The sequence below is a fragment of the Mobula birostris genome, chromosome 14, assembly GCF_030028105.1.
Source record: "Mobula birostris isolate sMobBir1 chromosome 14, sMobBir1.hap1, whole genome shotgun sequence".
Lineage (NCBI taxonomy): Eukaryota > Metazoa > Chordata > Chondrichthyes > Myliobatiformes > Myliobatidae > Mobula > Mobula birostris.
The window spans coordinates 4538099-4562726 of record NC_092383.1 but is presented as its reverse complement, the minus strand read 5'-3'; the positions used below and the strand labels follow the sequence as shown (position 1 = coordinate 4562726).

The following is a 24628-nucleotide window of genomic DNA, read 5'->3' as shown; positions in this document are numbered from 1 at the left end:
ACGAGGGAGAAGCCACTGCGACCTGATCTCTGGCTCTGTGACTCAATAGGGAAATGGGGAGAAGAGGGCTGCAGGAGTGGTAGGGAATTCCATATTAGAAGAGCAGACAGGAGATTCTGTGACCATGAAAAAGAAACTAAGATGGTATATTGCCTCCCAGGAACATCTTGGATCAAGTCCAAGTCATTCTAAAGTGGATGGTGAGCAGTCAAAGTTGATACATATTGGTTTCAATGACATAGGTAATTAAAGGATGGAGGTCCTTAGGGGAGAATATAGGGAATTAGGTAGAAAGCTGAAAAGGAGGACCTCCAGGGTGGTAATTCCTGGATTGCAGCCTGTGCCATGCACCATTGAGGGTACGAATAGGATGATTTAGCAGATGAACGTGTGGCTGAAGAACGAGTGCAGGGGGCAGAGTTTCAGATTTCTGCATCATTGGAATCTCTTTTGGGGAAGGTGTGACCTGTACTTTCCAGGATGAAAGGGTTAACATATGAGGAGTGTTTAATGGCTCTGGGCCTGTACTCGCTGAAATTGAGAAGAATGAAGAGGGATCTCAGTGAAACCTGCTGAGAATGAGAGAACATTTCCTGTAGTAGGGGAGTCTAGGGACACAGGGCACGGCTGCAGAATAGAGGGACATCCATTTAGAACATAGATGAGGAGGAATTTCCTTTGCTAGAGTAATGAATCTGTGGAATTCATTGCCACAGACAACTGTGGAGGCCAGGTTATTGAGTATATTTAAAATGGAGGTTGATAGGTTCTTGATTATAAGGGTGTCAAATTTCACGGGGAGAAGGTGATAATATGAAAGTGATATAAATCAGCCATGATGGAATGGTAGGGCATACTAGAACAAAATTGCCTAATTTTGCTCCTATGCCTTATGGTGTTGCTCCAGATTTCCAGCTTCGGCAGTTTCCTCATTTTCTGTTATATCCATTTAAAGCTCTACATTTCTCCATGTTGAATTTCTTCTCAACCACACAACTCTCTTCATATAATTTTGCCAGGGAAGATTTGGTCCATTGTGATTTGGTTAATTGGGCCATACCTATTCAAATGTATTTTGGAAGTTGTATTGTACCTGCCTCCTTTGGTAGCATATTGTGTTAGTGCCAACCCACCTGGATGTTGCCCTGCAGTTCTGAAGTCCACTTTCCATTGGCTTATTTCACATGCAGATTTATGATTCTTGGCTCCAGATCTTGTCTGAAGATATTAAACAAAAAAGGTCCCATGTGAATCCAAAAGACAACACTCTGAATGACCCTGCTTTGAGACCCTTCTTTATGAGTTCACATGAGAAGTCCAACACAGTGGTACTTTTCAGTAGGAGAGGTAATGTGAAAGAAGGCACAATTCTGAGTGGTACAGAATGCTTGGAATATATTTGCATAAATCATTGGAAGTGGCAGGTCAAGTTTAGACATCTCAGTTCATTGATTTATACCAAGGGTTCTCAACTTGGGGTCCGTGCACAGATTATTTGGGGGAGGGGGAGAGGAGGAAGAAGTTATGCAGCAGGGAAACAAGCTCTTTGGCCCAACTAGTGTATCTGCCTCAATTACTACGGGCAGCAACGTAGCACAGTGGTTAGGTAGCACAACACTTTACACTACAAGCAACCCAAGTTCAGTTCCTGCTGCTGCCTGTAAGGAGTTAGTACATTCTGCCCGTGACTGCCTGGGTCTCCTCCAGGTGCTCTGGTTTCCTCCTGCAGTTTCAAAGACGTATTGGTTCGTAGGTTAACTGGCTGTAGTAAATGGTCCTGTGATTAGGCTGCGGTTAAATCGGGGATTGCTGGATGGTGCAGCTCAAAGGGCTGGAAAGGCCTGTTCTGTGCTTTATCTCAATATATAAAATAAACAAAGTTGTTTGGTAACACACATCAAAGTTGCTGGTGAACACAGCAGACCAGGCAGCATCTCTAGGAAGAGGTACAGTCGATGTTTCGGGCCGAGACCCTTCCTCAGGACTAACTGAAGGAAGAATTAGTAAGAGATTTGAAAGTGCGAGGGGGAGGGGGAGATCCAAAATGATAGAAGACAGCAGGGGGAGGGATGGAGCCAAGAGCTGGACAGGTGATTGGCAAAGGGGATATGAGAGGATCATGGGACAGGAGGCCCAGGGAGAAGTAAAAGGGGGAGGGGGGGAAACCCAGAGGATGGGCAAGGGGTATAGTGAGAGGGACAGAGGGAGAAAAAAGAGAGAGAGAAAAAGAATGTGTATATAAATAAATAACAGATGGGGAGATGCTGCCTGGCCTGCTGTGTTCACCAGCAACTTTTGTGTGTGTTGCTTGAAATTCCAGCATCTACAGATTTCCTCGTGTTAAAGTTGTTTGGTAGCTCATTGCAGATACCCTTAAAAAGCAGTTAAAACAACAGGATTCAGGGCTTTATATAGGCAGAGTGTATGAGATCAAGGAAGGGATGACAAACTTTATCAAATGTGGGACATACCTGGACTATTGTCCACTTTTAGGTGCCATATTTCAGGGTTGATCTGAAACCTTTGGAAAGGATGCAGAAGGGATTTATTCCTGGGATTTGGAGCTTTTATTATTTAAAGACTAGGGTGGTCAGAACAAGGGAAGTTGAAAATAGACCTAATAAATGTACCCAAGTTATTAAATGTCCAGAGAAGATAGATGGAGAAGTTGTTCCTATTGGTGCAGAGGTCAAGAAGCATGGACATTCAACAAAAATGGTTGGCGAGCACCCAGCAATAACAAGAGAAAAAAAATGCTTCATGTCAGAAATGGTTGGGAGGGTGGAATCACTACTTGCGGGAGGGGCAAAAACAGAATGAACTGTGATGTTGAAAAGGTCCCAGCCTGAAACATCAACTGTACTCTTTTTCATAGATGCTGCCTGGCCTGCAAAGTTCCTCCAGCATTTCGAATGTTATCAAGTAAAGTTTGATGCTGGACTATAAAAGAATGAAAATAGATTATAGAGTCATAGAGAAATACAGCACAGAAACAAGCCCTTCGGCCCATCTAGTATATACTGAAGCCATTTAAGCTACTACTCCCATTGATCTGCACCAGGACCATGAACATTGAAACCAAGTTCACATAATTCAAGGGCACAGTTTAGGATGATGACGCTTAACGGCGACTCCTCTGCTTGCATCTTCAGAAACAACTCTATTTCTATCTTTAATATCTTTTTTTTCCCTCCATTTCAGGGTTCCTTTGAAGACCCTGACTTGGAGTTACACGCTGACTTTGGTTCTTTGCAGGAATGGGGTCTCACAACTGGCTGTTTTTCAATAAGCCAAAGATGCGATCTAGAAGACTAGTGTACCTTCAGGGTGTCAGACTCTTGTGGCTCTGAGGTCGGTACCAGCACAAAAAACTGGTGTGCTGTGGGAGACGGAAGATCGTAAGCAGCAAGCTGGCAGCTGGCTGTGTGCCCAGAGTCCTGAGATCTTAGGCATAGAGCTCGGAAAAGCGACACAACAGACTTTTAACACCATAAATTGGCGAGTTGTTTTGTTATGTCTCCCCCTTTCGCTGTGAAACACTGACACCTCTTTTTCCCTTATTAGGGAAAGAGCCTGTGGCATGTCCAATTACCGGGTGAACAAGTAGTCTTTGGGGTACTGCAACACCGTCTTTATTAATGCTTTGCTGCACGCTTGAGTGCTCGGTGAGGGGTGCCTATACTTTTCTGCTGGGGGGGGAATCATTTCTTTGCCGCTGCTTATGCATGGGAGGGGGAGCTCGGGGGGCTTTGTGGTTTTAATATTTAACTGTCATTCATTCTTTGGGGTGTCCTCTGTTTTCGTGCATGTTTGCGAAGAAAAAGAACTTCAGGATGTATATCGCATACATTTCTCTGACATTAAATTGAACCTATTGAACACGCAACACCTTTGCTGGCAGCTCATTCCACACTCTCACGGCCCTCTGAGTGAAGAAGTTTCCCCTTAAGCTATTCACCATGACCTCTGGTTGTAGTCCCACCCAACCTCAGTAGAAAAAGCCTGTTTGGATTTACTCCATCTATACCCTTCAATTTTGTATATCTCATCAAATCTCCTCTTAGCCTTCTACATTCTAAGGAATAAATCCCTAATCTATTCAATCTTTCCTTATAATTCAGGTCCTCCAGACCTAGCAAGGAAATTAACTTAAAGGAAAATTTTAAGGTCAGGTATACAGACAAAAAAAGGGAAGAGGAATGCAGTTTAGTGCAAAGATAACAAAATCTGCTTCTAATGAAAACACAAGAGACTAGAATTGAATGGGCAGGAAGTATTGCTTTTGAATTGATTGTACTCAGAAGCCTCAAGTTGTTATCTTCATTTACACAGAGTCTGGCTCTTTATTTACAAAGGTATTGATCTGCATCCTATCAGCATATATAACATTGATTTCAATTACTTTACTTCAATGTTAAACTGTGTCCTTTTGAAAGTGCGTCCAAAAAAATTTCAATTTTAATAGTTTTCTCAATTTAGAGAAGATAAAATAAATTACAGTTATCAACCAGTTTCCCAAACAGGATTTATGCATTGCTGCCCTGATCTGTTCCAAAAACACCATTGCTCTCGCTTGGCTTCAAAGTGCACAGGGAGAGAGAACTGATTTCTGTGTGCATGCTCAATGGGCAGAAGCTGGGTGAAAAGAGCTACCTGCCTTGTAGCTGGGAAACATCAGGGAGTGAAAATCCTGACCACTACCCGTCACTCCAATCGGGGTGTCAATACATACAGGAGGACAATCTTGATAACGAGTTAAGTCCCACTCCAGGAACTTGAGCAGGTAATTACTGAATGCACTGTACTGTCAGAGGGAACATCTGTTCAGCAAGGCTCTATAGGGTCAGGGGAATAAGAGCCTAAGATTAGCTTTATTTGCCACATGTCCATCGAAACGTACAGTGAAATGCTTCACTTGGGCCAACGACTAACACAGTCCAAAGGTGTGCTGAGGGCAGCTTGCATTGTCACTATGCTTCCAACATCAACAGTAGGCCCAGCTTACTAACCCTAACCTGTACATCTTTAGAATGTGGGGGGGAAACAGAAGCACTTAGAAGAAACCAACATGATCACAAGCAGAATGTAGAAACCCCTTACAGACAGCAGCAGGAATTGTGCCCGGGTCGCTGGCACTATAATATTACCATGTCGCCAGCTGAACTATTTGGAAATAACTCTGATTTACTTTCTCATCAATCAACATCACTAAACACTGATGTGGTCCTACAGGCTCTCAGTATGCACGTTAGTTATCACAATTCTCACACCCCCTCCAGCACCTCACCCCCTCCCAAACTAATCACAAAGAGCACAGGCAAAACAAAACATCATTCAACATTTTAATGGAATATACAAACACAAGGATGCAATCTCTTTATATACACAAACAACATTCATTGAGTTCTGATTCTTGCTGAAGGTGATCATTAGACTGAAACTTCCATGTACAGGGTACAAGTTCTCCCAACTGCCCGGTCTTCAATGCACAAGAACAGACCTTGAAGAGTCCACAGATAACTTGCACCAGATTGTATAAAAAAATTAACAGAAGTTTGAATATTGTACAACATTGTCAAATACAAATGCAAGTAAGAATCTAAAAAAAAAACAAGATTATATTACATAACTCTGCATCTTTGTAAGACTGGCTCCAGAAAAGATCCTTTTATTGAACTGATATAGAGTGACAGGCCCAGCTTCCTGTACAAAGCCAGATGTACCAGGGATGGCATGTTAATTTTCTGGTAGAATCTCCCACTTTGTCCTTCCTGGTGATCTCATTGTCACTGATGGCCACAAGGGCTTTCTATGTACAGTTTGTGCAGGAATGGAGGTACAATAATTAGGCTGCTCTGTCCAACTCCCCTACTGCCCTGCCGATTTTTTGATCCTTGTTGCCCTCTGTGCAGTCTGGCAAGGAGGTTGATTGGTTGTCTGTTGCACCACTATAGTAAGACTTTCAGCAAAGTAAGCTCTGGTTAACCGGCAAAAGTTTCAATGCAAGTTAGTTCTGTACAAAGTTTGAGGAAACAACACATCACCCTTCCCTAATGAGCCTGTGGGTTGCACAGACTATCTGTTATGTAGGTTAAGAAACAGTAGGAAAAAATCCCCATTCTGGGCTAACGCTAACCCAAGTAGCCATAGCAGACTGCCAACCAGGGCTTTGACACAAATGCTGTTTAAAGACTTTGGAGCTGGTTTTATGTGCCCATGATATAGTTCACATATATGAAAAATGATCATTGTAGAATAATGAGGGAGCACAACTCAAAGTGTGCAGTGCTGTTGCACCCCTGAGGCCCTCTGGTGGTCGAGGTCGACCATGGATGTTGCATCCCAGCTGTCTGTCTATGTGATACACAAGCCAGGTCAGTACGACATGGAGAGCAAGCTGCTGAGATTAGTGTCTTCAGGGTAGGAGGAAGAAAAGTGTTTCTTCTTTCCTGCCAAATTGCTTTTCAAAACTCCCCTTTTCTTAGGAATGGAAATAGCACTCATTCTCCATTGGTGTCAAGCACTCTGTTGTGCGTTTTCGCAAACAAAAATCCCAACTGTTAAATGCACTTTCCACATCAGGGTAAAAAATTCACATGCAGCACATGAGACAGTTAAAACCTTTCTTATATAATCAAGTGCTGGGAAATGATAACCTTGTTTTGCCCATTATGGAACTCATCCAAAACCAGGGCACATACAAATAAAATCAGGTGTTTACAACAGAACCATGATTTAAAAAGTCTTTAATGCTTCTATCCAAGGATAAAACCAAATCATTCAGGAACAAATATATTTGGTTTACTCTACATTGACTTTCCCCACTACCCAAAAAAGGATTTCCACTGGATGAATAACCATCAATAGTAAAAACCCACTAAAATGGCTAATGGATTACATCTGGGACCTCATTGCTGCAGGTACCAGTGGGAACAACTGTGGCATTGCTAATTGGTTTAAAACAAACCTGTACAAAAAAAAAAGTTAAATGCAGAAAGATATCAATTACCAAAGGATGAAATCACAGGTAGTAAAAATCACACAGCTTTCCGGTGATACTCTGGTGGTGCCACTTCATAATCACTTGAACTGAAGAGACTTGACGCGTTTTTCACCAAGTACCTGAAAGTGAAGAAATTATGGAGTCATGAATAGCAATTCACAGTTAGCAGGATGGGTTATAGGTGCCTCAATTTGCCTGCTCAAAGTATAGATTTGTGGGGGGTGTCAGAAGTAGGTGATTTTTTAAACAGAGAGTGGTAGATGCACAGAATGGGTTGCCAGGAATTCTGGTACAGGCAGATACATTAGGGATATTTCAGAAACTGTTAAACAGTCACATGGACAATAGATAAATGGAGAGCTATGTGGGAGGGAAAGGTTACATTGATCTGAGTGTAGTTTAAAAGATTGGCACAACACTGTGCTGTAATGTTCTATGTTTCTTTGGGACCTCGACCTCTCACAGAAAGGAAACGACACTAAATTTGTAAGAGTCCAGTTGAACTTCAGATAGGCACTGAAAGACTAAGAGAGCAAGGCAAGTTACAGTTTCCTATCAAATAGCCAGTACAAGCAGACGTTAATTTTTTTACCATTAGTTTTATTTGTTTCATATCAAAACATACCATTGACATGTATATGTGACAAATAAGGCTAATCTTTAAAAAAAAAAATGCTGTCCTTCTGAGCCATTTTATCCTCAGAGTGACAGGGCACAGGAACAGGGCTTTCGGCCAGTATCTGATGGAGAGGAATAAATAGTCAATGTTTCGGACTGACACCTTTCATCAGGACCGTTTATTCTCTCCACAGATGCTGCCTGACCTGCTGAGTTTCTCCAGCATTTTGTGCTGGAACATGTCATCTTCTCATTACTACTTTCAGGGAGGTGGTACAGGGGGCTCAAACTCACACAATCCAGGAGCAGCTTCTTCCCCTCTGCCATCAAATAAACAGACTGTGAACACGAGCTTCAGTAATAATAAACCTGTTTCTGATCCTGAATTGATAAAAACAACTGTCCAAGCAGAAACTCTCTCTCCAGCTGACTCAAGTATTTTCCCACCACTTCTTTCTCAAAGTTACCATGATTTTCTCCAGTTTTCACTGGCGTGCCCTTGTCATTATGAAATTTTACACAGCATCCTATTTCTGTGGCACAAACCATTTAGAACCCAAAAGAGCCTTTGCTGCACTGTCCGGCATATTTTTAATGGCTTTGAGTAGTTAGAAATTCTACTTACTTCAAGAAATCATGCAAGTAATTTAGCAGCAAGGCTAAGCTCTTCTCATCCAAAGGTGTGTAGGCAAGCATTGCTCCTATTCGCACTGTAGGAGAGAAGATGTACTTTAATAGAAGGCAGTGTTAATGCTCTTCACAGAACAGAAACAGGTTGATCAAATAATTTTTTTTACTCATGTACGTGAAGGACATAAGAAATAAAGTCAATTCAATTGAGCACACCTACACAGAGCACTGCCACTAGAAAGCAGCATCCAGCATCAAGGGCCTCCACCATCCAGGCCATGCTCTCTTCTTACTGCTGTCATCAGGGAGGTACAGGAGCCTCAGGTCCCACACCACAGTTCAGGAACAGTTATATCCCTCAATGATCAGGCTCCTGAACCAAAGGGGATAACTTCACTCACTTCACACAACCACTTCACTGAACAGCTTCCACAACCTATGAACTCACTTTCAAGGACATTTCATCTGATGTTCCTACTATTATTTATTCTGTATTTGCACAATCTGTTGTCTTTTGCACATTGGTTGTTTGTCCATCTTTGTTGTGTCTAGTTTTTTATTGATTCTACGGTTTCTTTGTATCTACTGTGGATATCCACAAGAAAATGAAGTACAGGGCTGTATATGGTGAGATACATGTACTTTGATAATAAATTTACTTTGAACTAACTACTCCAATTTAGCCATACCATGATCACTTTAAACCAGTGACCTAAAATAGACTTTGCTTTTCTTTGTTCTACTTGTGTTCCTGTAAAAATTGGGTATAATTTATATTTATTTTACTTATATGACACCATGCACCTGTGCACACCTGTACTTGGCAATTAATGGAATTCGACAATTTCCTTCCACATTCCAAAGACACACAGTTAGTTCGTTAATAGATAACAGGGGTGTAATTGTGTGGCATGGGCTTGGTGGGCTAGAAGGTCTGGTTAGACTATGCTGTATCTACAAATAAATAAAATAGATAATCTCAACTTTAGACTTTACATCAACCCAGCTGACCCATGCTCTACACAATTGTCCTCAAAGTCTCCAATCTCTATATATATTTATTTGGCTAAATATTTGTGTAACTCCCTCCCTTTCCACATTCCCAGCTAAGAATTCTCTATATGTACCAGATTTATTAGTGGCCACAGATTTACAATTCCTTGATTTAGTCTCGCCTGCTGCTTGAAGCATCTCTGCATCCACCCAATCAAATCCTTTTGCAATAGGAAAGAGGTCAGGTCAGCCCTCAGTTTGAGAGTGAGCTCAACGTCCCTGATAAATAAAGCTGCTATCATCTCCACACACCAAAGCGCTGGCAACAATACAATAGAGATACTGCCATGTGCATATCTGCTTGACCAGATAAATAAAATTTAAGTTCTCTAAAATACCCTAGCACAGAACCTACTGGAATTATGTCCAAAAACAGGGAAAAAAAATTAAAGATCAACTTCATTTGTTATATGTGCATTGAACCATACAGTGAAATGCTTCATCTGCACCAACAACCAACCAAGGACGTGTTTGAGGCAGCCCACAATTCTGATGCCAAAGTAGAATGCCCACAATTCACTAACCCTAATCCATATGTCTTTGGAATGTGGGAGGAAACCAGAGCTGCTGCTCGTTTCTGTTTTTATATCAAATTTCTTACACTGATGCTAGTTTCTGTGTTGCCTGTGCTTATCATGCAAATTGACTGCCTTCATACAAAAAAGGCCATAGTCTGAGAACACTACAGGCCCCCCAGCCCACCTAGTCAGTGCCAAACCATTAATCTGCCTTGTCTCATCTACCTGCACCCAGACCATAGCCCTCCATACCCTTCTCATCCATGTAGCTATCCAAATTTCCCTTAAATTTCGGTAAGATGGTAGTAAGATCAATGGTACACTTTTCTTTTAAAAATGTTTTTTATCATAAGACAGTGCCGGACTCCAAGAACAATGGGTACAGCAGGTCTACTGCGTCAGTGATCTGTTTGTTGTTTGGGGCAGCCAGCACTCAGCCAGGAGAAGGAGAAGCCAGTGTGCGTTCCACAGAAGGTTCGAAAGTGCTAACATGGGTGCAGACCATGCTGATGCCTGCTACTGTTATGCATCTTGGCCTCAGAGGAATGCTGTCTCATTCAACCGGTCCATGTATGGTCTGAATGATAATTAAACTTAATTTGATTTGATAAATGTTGAAATTGAACCTGCACCCACCAATTGCACTAGCAGCTTGTTCCATACTCTCATCACCCCAAGTGAAAAATCCCCTCACATTTACCTAAACATTTTGCCTTTCACCCTTAACCTATGACCTCTAGTTGTAGTCTCACTCAACTTCAGTGTCTGCTTGCATTTATAAAATCCACAAAGTCACTGCTGTTTATTGTTAAGCTGGTGTCAGTAAAACTAAAGTTGGTTAAATTTTAGGCTTGGAGGCTATAACAATTTAATTCAGCAGACAGGAAAGGCTCTTAAAACAGCGAGAGGTACCAGCTTCACAAGTTTCATATGCTGTGCTCTAAAGCAAATGAATACAACTTTCTCCCCCTCATCTCTCAACTCTGAAACTGTATTCAGTTCTCAGTACAGCTGCACAATCCTTTATCCGAAATTCTAAAATCCAAAAAGCTCCGAAAACCGAAGTTTTTTTCACCAACAGCTGACATCACTCAGGCGTGACGTGGTAGCCCTAGCAGAGGCCGCCAGACGTCAGTTGTGGCTCAGCGCTCGTACTGGTTACATGTGCATTTGATATTGTGTGTTCACTGTTGACTTTGTTTAATTTCACTGTGAAAATGTCAGAAGAGCTGCAGATACCCCTATGGGTAACAATGAGAAAAAGAGAAGGAATCTTCTCTACCAATAACACAGGAAGTGGAGTTATTGCAGAAGCTTGATCGTGGTGTGTCTGCGCAGCGTAAAAACTGAAGAAAATAGTGTCCGAACTACCACTATATGATTTAAATAAATAGAAGGACAAGTTACTGAAGTTTTACAGTGACAGTGACGTTCTAAATTTATTCCAATAAGTCATTTACCATGTGTTTGATTCGGTTCGTTTGAAGCTGTATATATTTATGTTTTATTGAATGTTTTTGTTGGAAATAAAATTTCTTCTTGTCATCATTCCCTAAACAACACAGTATAACAATTATTTACATAGCATTTACATTGTATTAGGTATTATAAGTAATCTAGAGATGATTTAAAGTATACAGGAGGATGTGCGTAGGGTTGGTGCGCCGCTGGGTCCTAAAGTCCACCGCACTGAGCCAGGTTAAATATGGGAATTGAGCATACGTGTCTTTTGGTATGGGGGGGAGGGGGGGTGTCTGAAATCCGAATAATTCTGGATTCCAAAATGCAACTGCCCCAAGGATTTCGGATAAGGGACCATGGACCTGTAGCAGCTTGCTTGCTCTCCACAGATCCACATATTTGCCAGATCATCCCCCCGGTCCCCATCTTTATTTTTTTTAAACAAATAAGCATACGTCTTCAGGAACCAATTAATGCCTGCATAAATAGGATGATCAGTTTGCAGACCTGCTGGATCAAGGAACTCAAAGACAGAGTGGTCTTGGATGCGTTGTGGTTTCATAATGGTGGCTGCTCACAAGTAGCAATTTATTCACTGTCAGTCATTTTTATATACTATTTCATTGTGTAGTAACAGATTTTAGTGTTTACTCTCAAATCATCATGGGGAATACTATTATTTTATTGAGTTTAAAGGCATGTTACCAATTTTTTTAAAGTTATTCAGTGGAAGCCCATGTCCTTACTACTTTTTGTGGATAACAAGGACTTGGTGTAGTTGAGGTTCAAAAGCTCCAGTAGTTTAGTAAACTGGCATGAGCACAGCCAGAGTGGGTAGCAGTATAAAGGGTGAGCGGCTTGAAGTTCTTGGGTGTCAACATCTCTGAAGATATATCCTGAGCCCAACACATTGATGCAATTACTTCATTAGGAGTTTGAGTAAGTTTGTATGTCAACAAAGACTCTAGCAAATGTCTACATATGTACTGCAGAGAGCATTCTGACTGGCTGTATCGACATCTGGTATGGAGGCACCAACCTCCCCACCATCAGACATCTTCAAACAGTGGTGCGTCAAGAAGATGCCATCCATCATTAAGGCCCCTCACCACCAAGGACATACCCTCTTTTCGTTATTACCATCAGGGAGGAGGAACGTGTGCCTTAAGACACACCACTCAATGAAGGGCCGAATGGCCTACTCCTGCACCTATTTTCTGTGTTTCTATGTTTTAGGAATAGCTTCTTTCAATCCACCACCAGATTGCTGAATGGTCCATGAACACTATCTAACTACTTTGCTCTTTTGAAAAAAAAAAATTCTTATTGTAACTTGAGTTGTTTTTATGTATTGCACTCTACTGCTGCCACAAAACAACAGGTTTCATGACAGGTCAGTAACATTAAACCTGATTCTGAAAGGCTAATTTACTGAAAGAGGAGGCTCCCGAAGTGTTGTATTGGAAGCTCCAGATTTTAATTTACGCCTGGATACCAATGAGAGGATCAGCAATGGTAGCCATTTTTAATTGGCCACAAGATGATAAAGAGCTGCTGCAATCTGCCTAATGCACCCCACAGTAACACTAAGCAGGTAGGCTCAATGAATTTGAATCAGCAAGGATAAATGAAAGGTGACCAGAACGGTGAGACTCAAGAGCTTGTTCTTCAAGGCAGAGAGGTTGTTTGTATATGTGGATGGTGCTGAAGGCAACTCTGTGATTTGTTGATGAATACCTAAAATTGCACCGCCTATCAGAACCCAGGGCAATTTGAAACTACACCTCACGTTCGGAGCCTTGCACCAACATGTTCTTCTGGCTCAGTTATTAAAATCTAAGAGTTATGGTCTTAAGAAGCTCCCAGTGAACCAGCCAATTCAAGATTTGTGTAGAAAATGTCTTTTTATTTAACAATTGGGTATTAAGGATGCCAGAGGTAAGTTCCTTACACAGAGAGTGGTGGGTGCGTGGAACGCCCTGCCAGGGGTGGTGGTAGAGCCAGAAAAGTTGGGCAGTTGAAAATCTCTAACATCGATGATATAAAAATGGAGGGATATGTAGGAGTGAAGGATTAGATTGATCTTAAAGTAGGTTAAAAGGTTGACACAACATTGTGGGCCAAAAGGCCTGTACTGTGCTGTAATGTTCTATGAAATTCTCATTCTCCTGCCCCTCTCCATCATACACCGACAATTTGCAATAAGGCTTCAGTTCTCAACAAATCCTTAGCACAATTTTTAATTAAGCTGCTTAGTCAGTCACGAAATTTAATTATGGAATGTCTAGCTTCTGAGTCATTTCTTCAAAGGCCCAAATTGTTTTACATTATTAAAAAGGTTGCTTACATATTAAACCATTAATTACAGATATCAGTTATGCACTGTTAGTTTCATTACTGGAAATGCACCAGGTGTCAAGTAAAGAAACTAGTTATTAGGAGGAAAGATAAGAGGTGCTGGCATTGAGAGCAAGATAATGAAAGCAGTCGTTCACCTCCCACACCTCTTTATTCCGGCGTCTTCCCCCTTCCTTTCCCGTACTGATGAAGGATCTCAGCCCAAAACATCAACTGTTGGTTCCCCTGCATAGATACTGCCTGACCTGCTGAGTTCCTCCAGCAGTCTGTGTGTGTTACTAATGAAAACAGCCATGATAGAACAGCGGAGTAGACTTGATGGGCCAAATGGACTGATTTTGTTCTTATGTCTAATGGTATTATATAACCATTACCACATCACTGAGTTGTTGGGAAATTTTATTCTCACAATGACTTTAATCTTTGTCAGTCTTGGTTTATGTATAGTTGTTTGTAAATTCAATTTTCTTTTATTTTCTTGTAAATGCCCGCAAGAAAATGGTAACATGTATGCATTTTGATAATAAATTTCACTTTGACTTTGAAAAATCATTAACTGAAGATTGTGAAAATGAGTACAGCAAATGAACCATATAAATTGAAGTCATTTCTCAGAAATTCTTTCCCTAAATCATGACAGAATGAGACTAGGCTGTGTTTGGAATGCTAATCGTTAAATGAGGAGTGATAGCAGAGGGCAGCAATCATCTGCAACATAAACATCACCTTCTGTAGCGTGGAGGAAGGCAGTGAAAATAGCAAAACCAATTCAGAAATTTAATAGAACTTGCCAAACAAACGAAGGAGATGTGGAGCTCCATAAATCTGTGCCATAGATGCATCAGGATGATCAGCCAGGATCTCGGCATATTGTGGCCGCTCAAACTTGTACAGCAGTTGGGTCCCCAACATCACGTTGAAGTATTCTTTTATTCCTGCAACTACTTCATTTACAGCATATTCCCTAAAAATGAAAAATCAGAACTGAGCAACCAGAACTCTGTTAAGTTCGTTTGTCATTCAAACACACACGCATATATATTACACACACACACACAGCTAAATAAAACATCATTCTTCTGGGACCAAGGTGCAAAACACACTACATATAGTCGGACAGCACACACAGTCACAAAATAATATTAACAAAATTCCCAGTGTGGCATGGCCTGAAGATTGACAGGTTGTTATCAAAGTACGAGATGCCTGTTAATGTAAGACAGAATAATGCTCCTGACACTATTATAATAAAACAAGCAGTAGTATAAATATGTGAAATAGCAGCAATAGAAGATAAAAAGTGACCAATGCAGGATGAGAGTGAGTGTGTCTGTGAGTGGGCAGTGGAGGTGGCAGACCATTCAGACAGGGTGTACATGTGCGCTGGGTGCAGCAGGGTGTTAAGAAGCCATTACCCAGCCTGACAGTTCTGGTACCTTCTGCCTGCTGGCGGGAGGTCAGAGAGATTGTGGGAAGAGTCATTGACAATTAAATCATATTCACGTTTTAATCAGTGTAAAATGAGGGGCTGTGTAGAAAACTCAAGAGGCATATACAGAGGTGAATGTGTGGTCTGTTTCTCCAAGGTTGGGGAAATCAACATCTAGTTCTTCGTCCTTCCTCGGTGACAGGATTGGAACAGCCTATGGGTTGGAACGCCTAGGAGTGCACATCTCGCACAATCCCTCATGGTCCTAGAACACATTATACACAATCAAGAAAGCTCCTCAATGCCTTTCCTTTCTGAGGCAGCTGAAGACAGCTGGATGACGCACACCCATCTGTACGTCATTCCACAGATGCGTGGTGGAGAACATCCTAATAAGTGCATCACTGCATGGTAGTGGACAGCAAGTCTCTACAACGAGAGTCAAAACTGACCAATGCCACTGGCAACAGCCTACCCAAAATCAAGAACATATACGGAAAGGTGCTAGAAAAGGGCAAGTAACTTCATGAAGGATCCCACACACCCTGCTCACTAACTGTTAGTCCCTCTTTCATCACGGAGGCTACGGAACACCCATGCCAGAACCAGCAGACTCAAAAAGGGTTACTTTCCCCAAGAGATAAGGCTAATCAACACCTGCACCCACTAATCCACCCCAACATACTACCCCCCCCACCCACAACATTATAGTTTCCTGTCAGTCGTATTATGTTCAGACACTCTTGTACCTAGAGTCACTTTATGAATCTATAATCAGTTTATGTATACAAGCTAGATTTCATATTTATAATTATTCTTTTTGTTAATTATTTTTGATTTTTGTTGTGCTGTATCAGATCTGGAGTAACAATTATTGTTCTCCTTTATACTTGTGTTCTGGAAATGAAATTAAACAATATTGAATCTTAACAGAAACCCAAGGCAACTTTTTCTCCCAGAGGGTGGTCAATATATGGAATGAGCTGCCAGAAGAAGTGGGCATGCTATGTTGGTGCCAGAATGTGTGGTGACACTTGCAGGTTGTCTGCAGCACATCCTTAGGTTGTGTTGGTTGTTAATGCAAACAATCCACTTCATTGTATGTTTTGATGTATCTGTGATGAATAAACCAATCCAAATCTGGTTGAGACAGGTACTTTAACATTTAAAAAAGATGCTTGGGCAGGTACAGATAGGAAAGGTTTAGAATCCACAGACCCCTTGCTTAATGGTATTGGTCCATGGCATATAAAGGTTGGGAACTCCAGGTTTAGAGGGAAATGGGCCAAACAAACCCAAAAAGACTGACATGGATGGGACTTTGATCAGCATGGACCAGTGGGACTGAACAGTGTGTTCCCATGCTGTATGACTCTAAATCAGTTTATGACAAAGAAAACACAAGATACCAAAACCCCAAAATCAAGGTGTTTGACAATGTAGATGTGGAGATGGTGTTTTCCCATATGAGGAGCTTTCCTAGACTTGGGGGGGTGGGGGGGGCATTGTTTTTTTATAATTGTGTACCCATTACATATACAGGAGAAAAAAACTTGTTCTCAGAGGGTTCATCAATCTTGGAATTCACAATCCCAGGAAACTGTTGGATTCAAGCTGGAGACTGAAAAAAAATCATTCAAACTAAAAAGGGGCCAAGGGTTATATGAAAGTGGTGCTTGAGACCAAGACTGAATTAGCATGATCTGATTGAAAGGTGGAGCAAGTAGGAAGGGCTAATTGACTCAATCTTCTTCTTATGTTGGAAGTAACCCAATTTATACTTGGCCATATTATTTCACCAATAGCTTCCAAATAGAATTCATCAGAATATTAAAGGAAAATTAATCCGCTGTAGATTATATCAGAGAAAACCCTGAATTCAGATAATTTCAGAATTCAGCAAAAGATGAACAATGCACTGATTAGGAAAGGAAATCAGGAGAATGGGAAAGGTAGAAACAAAGATAATGTAGTAATGTCAATCCGAACTGACTGAATCAAACAATATTAGAAAATGAGGAAATGGCACAGAAATTAAACAATTGTTGTGTCGGTTTTGGAATACACAAAAGCCTCTGTACATTCTCGAAGGATTGCAAGAAGTGATCTTACAGAAATGTATTAAGAGCTTGATAGGGTTGTAGCAGAGCTGGAATCCTCAATAAAAAGGGAAGTGGGCATTCAGAACAGATAAAAATTTTCTTCGCACAGAAGGCAGGGAATTCTTAGCATTATCTACTTAAGACTGCTGCTAAGCATATTTAATGGTGGGCAGAGAGAGTGAAAGAAAGCACAAGAAAAAAATGTTAAAATCAATAGATATGAGGTTAGTGCAGTAAAGTAGCTCCAAAGTAACGGATTAGCCAGGTTCATATTAAACAAATATGCATTTTTTCATGTGACATCAACAGAATGACTTTGAAAGACCTTTAAAGTCTGACAGTGTATGTTGTAATCACATCCATACTTTTAGTTTAGCTCTGATGAAAACTGATCAAAATAAAATGTTATGATTTTTCACTCTCCAGATGCTTCAAGTGCTCCTAGTACATTGTTTGCTTTCAATAGTAAGAAACAAAAATAACATTCTAATGTTCCTTTTGCTTTCAAGCAAAATCACTCTCCCAAGCTAATAAAATCTAGAACAGATTCACAGTGGTAAACACAAGAGGCTCTGCAGACGGTGGAAATCTTGCGGAATATACCCAAAGTGCCGGAGGGACTTACACCAGGCAGCACCTATGGAGTGGAAAAAACAGTCGATGTTGAAGGATCTTAGACCAAAACACTGACTGTTTATTCCTTTCCAGAGATACTGCTTTACCTGCTGAGTTCCTCTACTATTGTGAGTTTTTCACATAATGGTCACTGGATGTCAATCAATAGGCCAGCCATTTCAGAACACCTTTAGATGCCAAAGGGCATTTTCAATCTTCAAGAACACTATTCCAATCATTGCAAGTGAAACCAGGAGAAAAGGACCTCCACAGAAAGACCAAATAGTCATTAACACCTATTTTGTTGGTGCTCCTACCCAAGTCTCAGTGAAAATTCCAGTGTTAGCTTTCTTGCATTGTTTCTAGGCAAAATTATATAAGATTGCAAAGAAAAACTCACTTGTTATTATCAGTGTTCCCTCGTGACTTTTTGTAGTTGGCATACTCTTCCAAAACAGTGTCAACATTCTTTTTAGCAGGCAAGTGAAATAGCTTTAAGAGGAATAATTTCTAGTTAGAGACAGCCATACTGCAAATACATGAATGCTGATTCATATCAACCTACAATACTCACTCAATAGCTAAATATAACAAGGTATCAATTCCACCTAATAATTCCAACCATAGAAACAAATTTGTGGTCTACTGATCCAATTGATTATTTATACTACCATTACAATAATTACTTTTCTTCAATGTAAAATAAGTGCAGGAACAATTTTCAAAACGTAATGCATTTTGCAACTTATTGGAAAACTTGCAGCATATGTTTTACAAACTTGCCTTAGCATAAAGTCTACTGTGAAGGAACTGCAACCAACATGTTGCATATTTCTACAATCTTGCAAGGGAAACCTGCCTCTACATTAGAAATGCACAGCAAAGAAATAGCCCAATAAGGCTCAGTTCTTCTGTGCAGACTGTGTTACCTATCTACACTAATCACACTTGTCCACAATAGGCTCTGCAGTCTTTGCACTCAAGCCTTACAGAGGATCAAATCTGCAGAGCATTAGTCTGAGAATAGTCTGAACCAGCTTACAATACAGAAGGCATACATGCTAAATAGAAACAATAACTGCCTTAAAACTTCCACACATGTCCTTCTAACACAGAAAACCTACAGCACAATACAGGCCCTTCCCTACCTTAGAAGTTACTAGACTTACCTATAGCCCTCTATTTTACTAAGCTCCATGTACCTATCTAAGTCTCTTAAAAGATCCTATCGTATCCACCTTCACCAACATTGCTTTAGAATTATACACTCCAGTTAAAAAGGCTGAATACTACTACCCCTCAACCATCAGGCTCTTGAACAAGAAGATAACTTCACTTGCCCTATCAATAAACTGTCCCCACAATGGATGCAGATTGTGCAGGTTATTGCTTATCTATAATTATTATTACCTTTTTTTCCTTCTTTCTTTTTGTATTTGCAGTTTGTTGCTTTGTTATTTTACAATTTCTTTCAACTACTCCCTGCAGTAACTTGCCTTACTCTATCAGGTTAATTAAAGCAAACAGTTTCAATAATAACCTGTTTTTGACGAGTGATCAAGTCCCAATCATCTACAAGCCATGGTTTCAGTTCCTCTGGAATTTTGACCTTTACTTCGACCCTGTTCATGAATGTCTCCTCCTGTAGAAATCAAGAAAATAGCAAGTTAAGGATCCCTCTCAGACATAGATCTCAGTTGACCATATTACTGTACACTTTCACAATCACTGCATGTCAAAATGGATTTCTATAATCACCACCATTATTTATTACTACAATTAACAAGCAAACATTCCCAATCATACCCCAACAAAGCCCTGATCTGGCATGGACAGCCTCGCTCACCACAACTCTGAACTGATTTAACAACCTACAGACTCACTTTCAAAGACTCTTTACAACTTATGTTCTTGGTATTTTTAAAAATTTGCACAATGGCTGTTTGTCAGTCTTTATGATTACTTTTTTGTAAATTCTATTGTATTTCTTCATTTTACTATAAATGCTTGCAAGCAAATAAATCTCAATGAAGTATATGGTGACATACCTGTACTTTGATAATAAATTTTACTTTGACTTGACTACAGAAAGATACACAGTTATCAAGTACTATTTATGAGACTGAAGGAATGCTACAACTGTACAAAGATCTGGTTAGACACTACCTTTCATTATTTTATCCAATTATAGGTGATACCACATAAGGAAGGGGCACGGGGATCATCAGCAAAATGAATCTGGAAATGATGAAATTATGAAGCCTGATGATCATTCCTCCTTATACTTAGAGCTTAATATTCAAGGCTAATGAAGAAGTATATTTTTTACAAGGTCATGGTGGCAAACTAAAGATTTCTCTCCCAGAGCGCTATTGAGTTAGGGGAGTCAACGAAAAAATTCAAAACTAACAATTACCCAGCAAGGGATCATCTATTACCAGTCAGGGTGGTGTTACCTGGCTGATGCAGAGTATTAGATTTATGCCACACATACTGCTAAGATAAAAGCTATCCTTGCTGTACACTTTCCCTGTTTTTAGAGTTCTAATGTAAAAAAAAAAGAGCATGTGAAACACTTAGATTGATCAAAATCCCTGGTTGTAACCCTCATTATGTGAACAAAGGGTTGGGGGCTGAATACCTGGATGAGGGGGAGAAAATCACACCCCATCTTTCTCTTGCCCAAGTGCACCTGTTTTCAACTGTCTTTGGACAGTAATCTTGAGTCGAAAACATCTACAGTTATTCAGCTGAGCTGAGAGACTCAAATTGTGACATGGACTTCAGAGGACCGATTACTGCTGCAGTTGAGCTCAGCTGTCTTACAAGAGACAAAGATGAATGGAGAACTTCCAGCTCTACAAGAATTAGCATCTTGATATATCAGAAGCTCAATGTGACACAGCTCTTCAAGGGAGGGAACTGGAGCCAACTGACTGCAGAAATAACTAACATTAAAATGCAACACTTTGAATGTATGTGTGCAAGTCTTCAAATGTATAAACCTGTAACATATTTACTGTTGAAAATACAACATCTTACATATAGCACTCCCCAGGCAATACTGATACGCATCAGTATATATCTAGGTAACTGCATGAAAACAAAACGTACTACATACCCCATCCTGCCGGGCAAAATTGATATGTATTGTTTATTTATGCATCGAGGTAAACAACATAAGATTCCAAGATTTTGAGGTCAAATACTAGTAATGAGTTATACTTATACCAGCTTTAATTCTGGTGCTGCTACTGGATGTTTGGCACACATTAAGTCAGTATGTCACATTCCAATAAAGTACATACACTTTCCATTGTGGGGTCCACTCTTGCCCTTTTCTTCCTGGGTGGTTGTGGAGTTTCACTGGTGCCACTTCCATCACCAGCTGTGGGGGCTAAAGAACAAGTGAAACAGCATACTTACTGTTACCAAACAACATCATGTTCCAATTACCAAGAGAACCACCATTCCCTCTGAAGTTTACCACTACATATCTATACAGTTTGCAGGCATGACTGTCAAAGATGGAGGCCAAAACATCCTTTCTGTATTGCCTGGTTGGTTCCTTAAGGATGTAACAGCAGGGTGTGGTAATGAGGACAAGTTCTTATTAAATGCTCCCAATGACATGCGTCACAACTAGCCTCTGACAACTGAGTCCAGCTCCAGACCTTCATGTGTGGCTCAGCTACTAAACCTGGCAGAGACATTTCCACTGCCAGGAGGAGCAGCAAAGGTGGGTTACTGGCATCTTAAAATCAGTCGCTTCGGGCAGATGGGGTTCGTCAGCTCATCCAGGAAAAGGAAAACTCTGATCTCAAACCTCTGCTGCCTTGCAGCTATACCCACTCATCGGAAAGGTTTTGGGAGTAAATTCGGAGGTGGAGATTTTAAGTAAGTCCTAAGTTGAGTTCAACGCTGCCTGACAACTCCAATTACGCTGCTGGTACCAAACTATCTCAGTCTCTGGCGTTCCTTTGGATCCATCAGCTGCATGGAGGAGGGCTTGCTCTCCATATTGTACTGCCCAGGGCTTACGTATCTAGACAACTAGGACACAACATCCATGGTCCACTCTGACCGATGGACCTCACAATTGCCTGGTTAATACTGACACAGGGTTGCACAAGCTTCTTAGAAAAATAGTTAAATGTGTCAGGAAAACAGTGCCTATAAGTATATGCATACCTCTGCCGCACCGCTCAGGTGTGTTTCTGGGGTACAGGGGCTAGCGACCCTTGAGCCTGTTTTGTGTTCTATTGTTGAGCAGCAGTGAACCATCTGACTGGCCTATCAGAGTTCTCTTTGGGAACTAGTTGACTTGATCAGCATTTCTGATCTGGCTATTGTTCACCATTGCACTTAATAAAAAAAGAGGATACCTTCAATAAGTCCTGAATGCCCCTGATCAATCTGAGATGCCATTTGAGTAGTTGGAAGATTATTAATCAGATTGGAATGCAATATTTATTAGCTTGCTTCATTCTGTGAATCCTCCAAATTCTAAAATCAAACTATTCATTGGATATAAGAAAACTACAAGAGAGGGAATTGCCAGTCAATTCATATCTGTTGGCTCCAAGTCATATTTTCTCCCACAGCATCGTCTTTATCAGAACCAGCAAGTTCCTTGTTCATGCACACAGGTCTCACTCTCTTTCTAAGTTATTTGTGGGCTTTCATTATCTCTTCTGGTGGTCCTCAGGATCGCAACAACCAAGTGAAAATATTTCTCGCATTTGTTTTCCTGCATAATTCATACTCTGAACTCTATTGATCTACTCTCCAGTGTGTTTTTCCTTTTATCAATCCCATCACATCTTAAAAGCTGATAAAATTGGCCCTTCTGAAAGCTTTAAGAGAAATTTATCACTTCACTTTGCCACACATACATTGAAAATGGATCTACAGTTATAAACTTCAAAGCAAAGGAACATTGGTCAATGTATCATTCTAAATACAAGGCATCACTTATTAATAATGGGTCCTGTACCATTCCAATGACAAGAGCACCAATGTTATCTTTTCCATTAAGCAGCCGGTAAGGAAATGTTGAATGGATTAGGAATTTATCCCCTGGACTGTAGGAGAATGAAGGGAGATCTGATGGAGTTTTGAAATGAAAGAGAAAATTGGCAATTTGAGTTGGCTCCTTGTTTGTGTGGTTGTTTGCCAAGCCGAGGTGATGAAACATTTCTGATCTAACCTCCAAGCTCTACAAACATCTGATAGAGATATACAAAATTTTGTGAGGTATGGATAGGGTGAAGGGAAGGTTTGTTAACATTGCACGGTGGGGTTTGAACTAGAGTTGCAGGAGGATGGGAACCAGAGGACCAAAACAGTTAGTGGAGAGGTTGTGGAGACAGATGTTGCTAAGACCTCAAAGTTAGGTATCAAAAGTTTGAGCATGATGTGACTAGTGTACTGAGCTGCCAACATCTCAATGCAAGAAGTTTCATAGGAAAGGCGAATAATAGTGCTGAAGATGAAGTAGCTGGTTTACAAACAGAGGCAATGTGCAGTGAGGAGAGGCTGTTGATAGAGCAAAATTGCAATCAACAGGATGAATTGCAACGTAAAAGGCAGATAAATTCGAAAAGGGTGAATACAGGACTGAAGGCGTATTTGAATGCACGCAGTATATGGAATAAGGTAGATGAACTTGCAGCACAGTTGCAAGTTGGCAGGTAGATGTTGTAAGCTTCACTGAAACATGGCAGAAAGAAGATTACAGCAGGGAGCTTAATGTCCAAGGATACACATTGTATCAAAAGGACAGGTAGGAAGGCAGGGTGGGGGGCATTGTTCAGTTGGTAAAAAATGAAATCAAATCATTAGCATGAAGTGGCATAGGGTCAGAAGGTATTGAATCAATGGTGGTAGAGCTAAGGAACTGCAGGGGTAAAAAGACCCTGATGGGTGTGGTACATAGACCAAAACAGTAGAAAGAATGTGGCCTACAAATTACAACAGGAGATAGAAAATGCAGGCTAAAAGGGCAACGTTACAATAGTCAGGGGGAATTTCTAGAATGCCTATGAGATGGCTTTTTAGAGCAGTTCGTGGTTGTGGATTGGGTGTTGTGCAATGAATCAGAATTGATTCGAGACTTTAAGGTAAAAGAATTCTTAGGAGCAAGTGATCATAATATAATTCAATTCATGCTGAAATTTGAAAAGGAGAAGCTAAAGTCAGATGTATCAGTATTACAGTAGAGTAAAGGGAATTACAAAGGCCTGAGAGGGGAGTTGGTCAGAATTAATTGGAAAAGAACACTGGCAGGGATGATGGAAGAGCAGCAATGGCTGGAATTTCTGGAAGAAATTCAGAAGACATGATATATACATCACAAAAAGGAAGTGTTTTCTAAGGGAAAGATGATCACAATTGTGACTAACAAAGGAAATCAAGGCCAACATAAAAGCCAAAGAGAGGGCATATAATAGAGCAAAAATTAGTGGAAAGTTGAGAGGATTTGTAAGTTTTTAAAAACCAACAGAAGGAAACTAAAAAAGGCATTAAGAAAGTAAAGATGGAATATAAAAGCAAGCTAGTCAATAATATTAAAGAAGATACCAAAAGTTTCTTCAGAGACAAAGTGTAAAAGGGAGGCGAGAGAGGACCACTGGAAAATGATACAATGGGGGAATAAGGAAATGGCAGATGAACTGAATAAGTATCTTGCGTCTCTCTTCTCTGTGGAAGACACTAGCAGCATGGTGAAAGTTTCAGGTATCAAGGGGAATGAAGTGTGTGAAGTTACCATAACTGGAGAGAGGGTTCTTGGGAAACTGTACAGGCTGGAGGTAGATGAGTAACGGGACCAGATGGTGTA

At 40.6% G+C, this 24628-nt stretch overlaps 1 protein-coding gene across 2 annotated transcripts in view; it reads right to left on the bottom strand.

Moving 5' to 3' along the window:
* Window positions 1-5329: 5329 nt before the first annotated feature.
* The window catches only part of morf4l1 (mortality factor 4 like 1), a 49145-nt gene continuing 29846 nt past the window's right edge, over window positions 5330-24628 (bottom strand). For both annotated transcript variants that reach the window (XM_072278021.1, XM_072278022.1), the window contains 6 exons: window positions 21096-21184; window positions 19328-19429; window positions 18188-18279; window positions 14433-14605; window positions 8247-8331; window positions 5330-7122 (listed from right to left, as the gene is read on the bottom strand). In XM_072278021.1, the coding sequence (XP_072134122.1) occupies window positions 7038-7122; window positions 8247-8331; window positions 14433-14605; window positions 18188-18279; window positions 19328-19429; window positions 21096-21184 (626 nt within the window). In that variant the 3' untranslated portion in view covers window positions 5330-7037. The remainder of the gene's footprint in view (window positions 7123-8246; window positions 8332-14432; window positions 14606-18187; window positions 18280-19327; window positions 19430-21095; window positions 21185-24628) is intronic.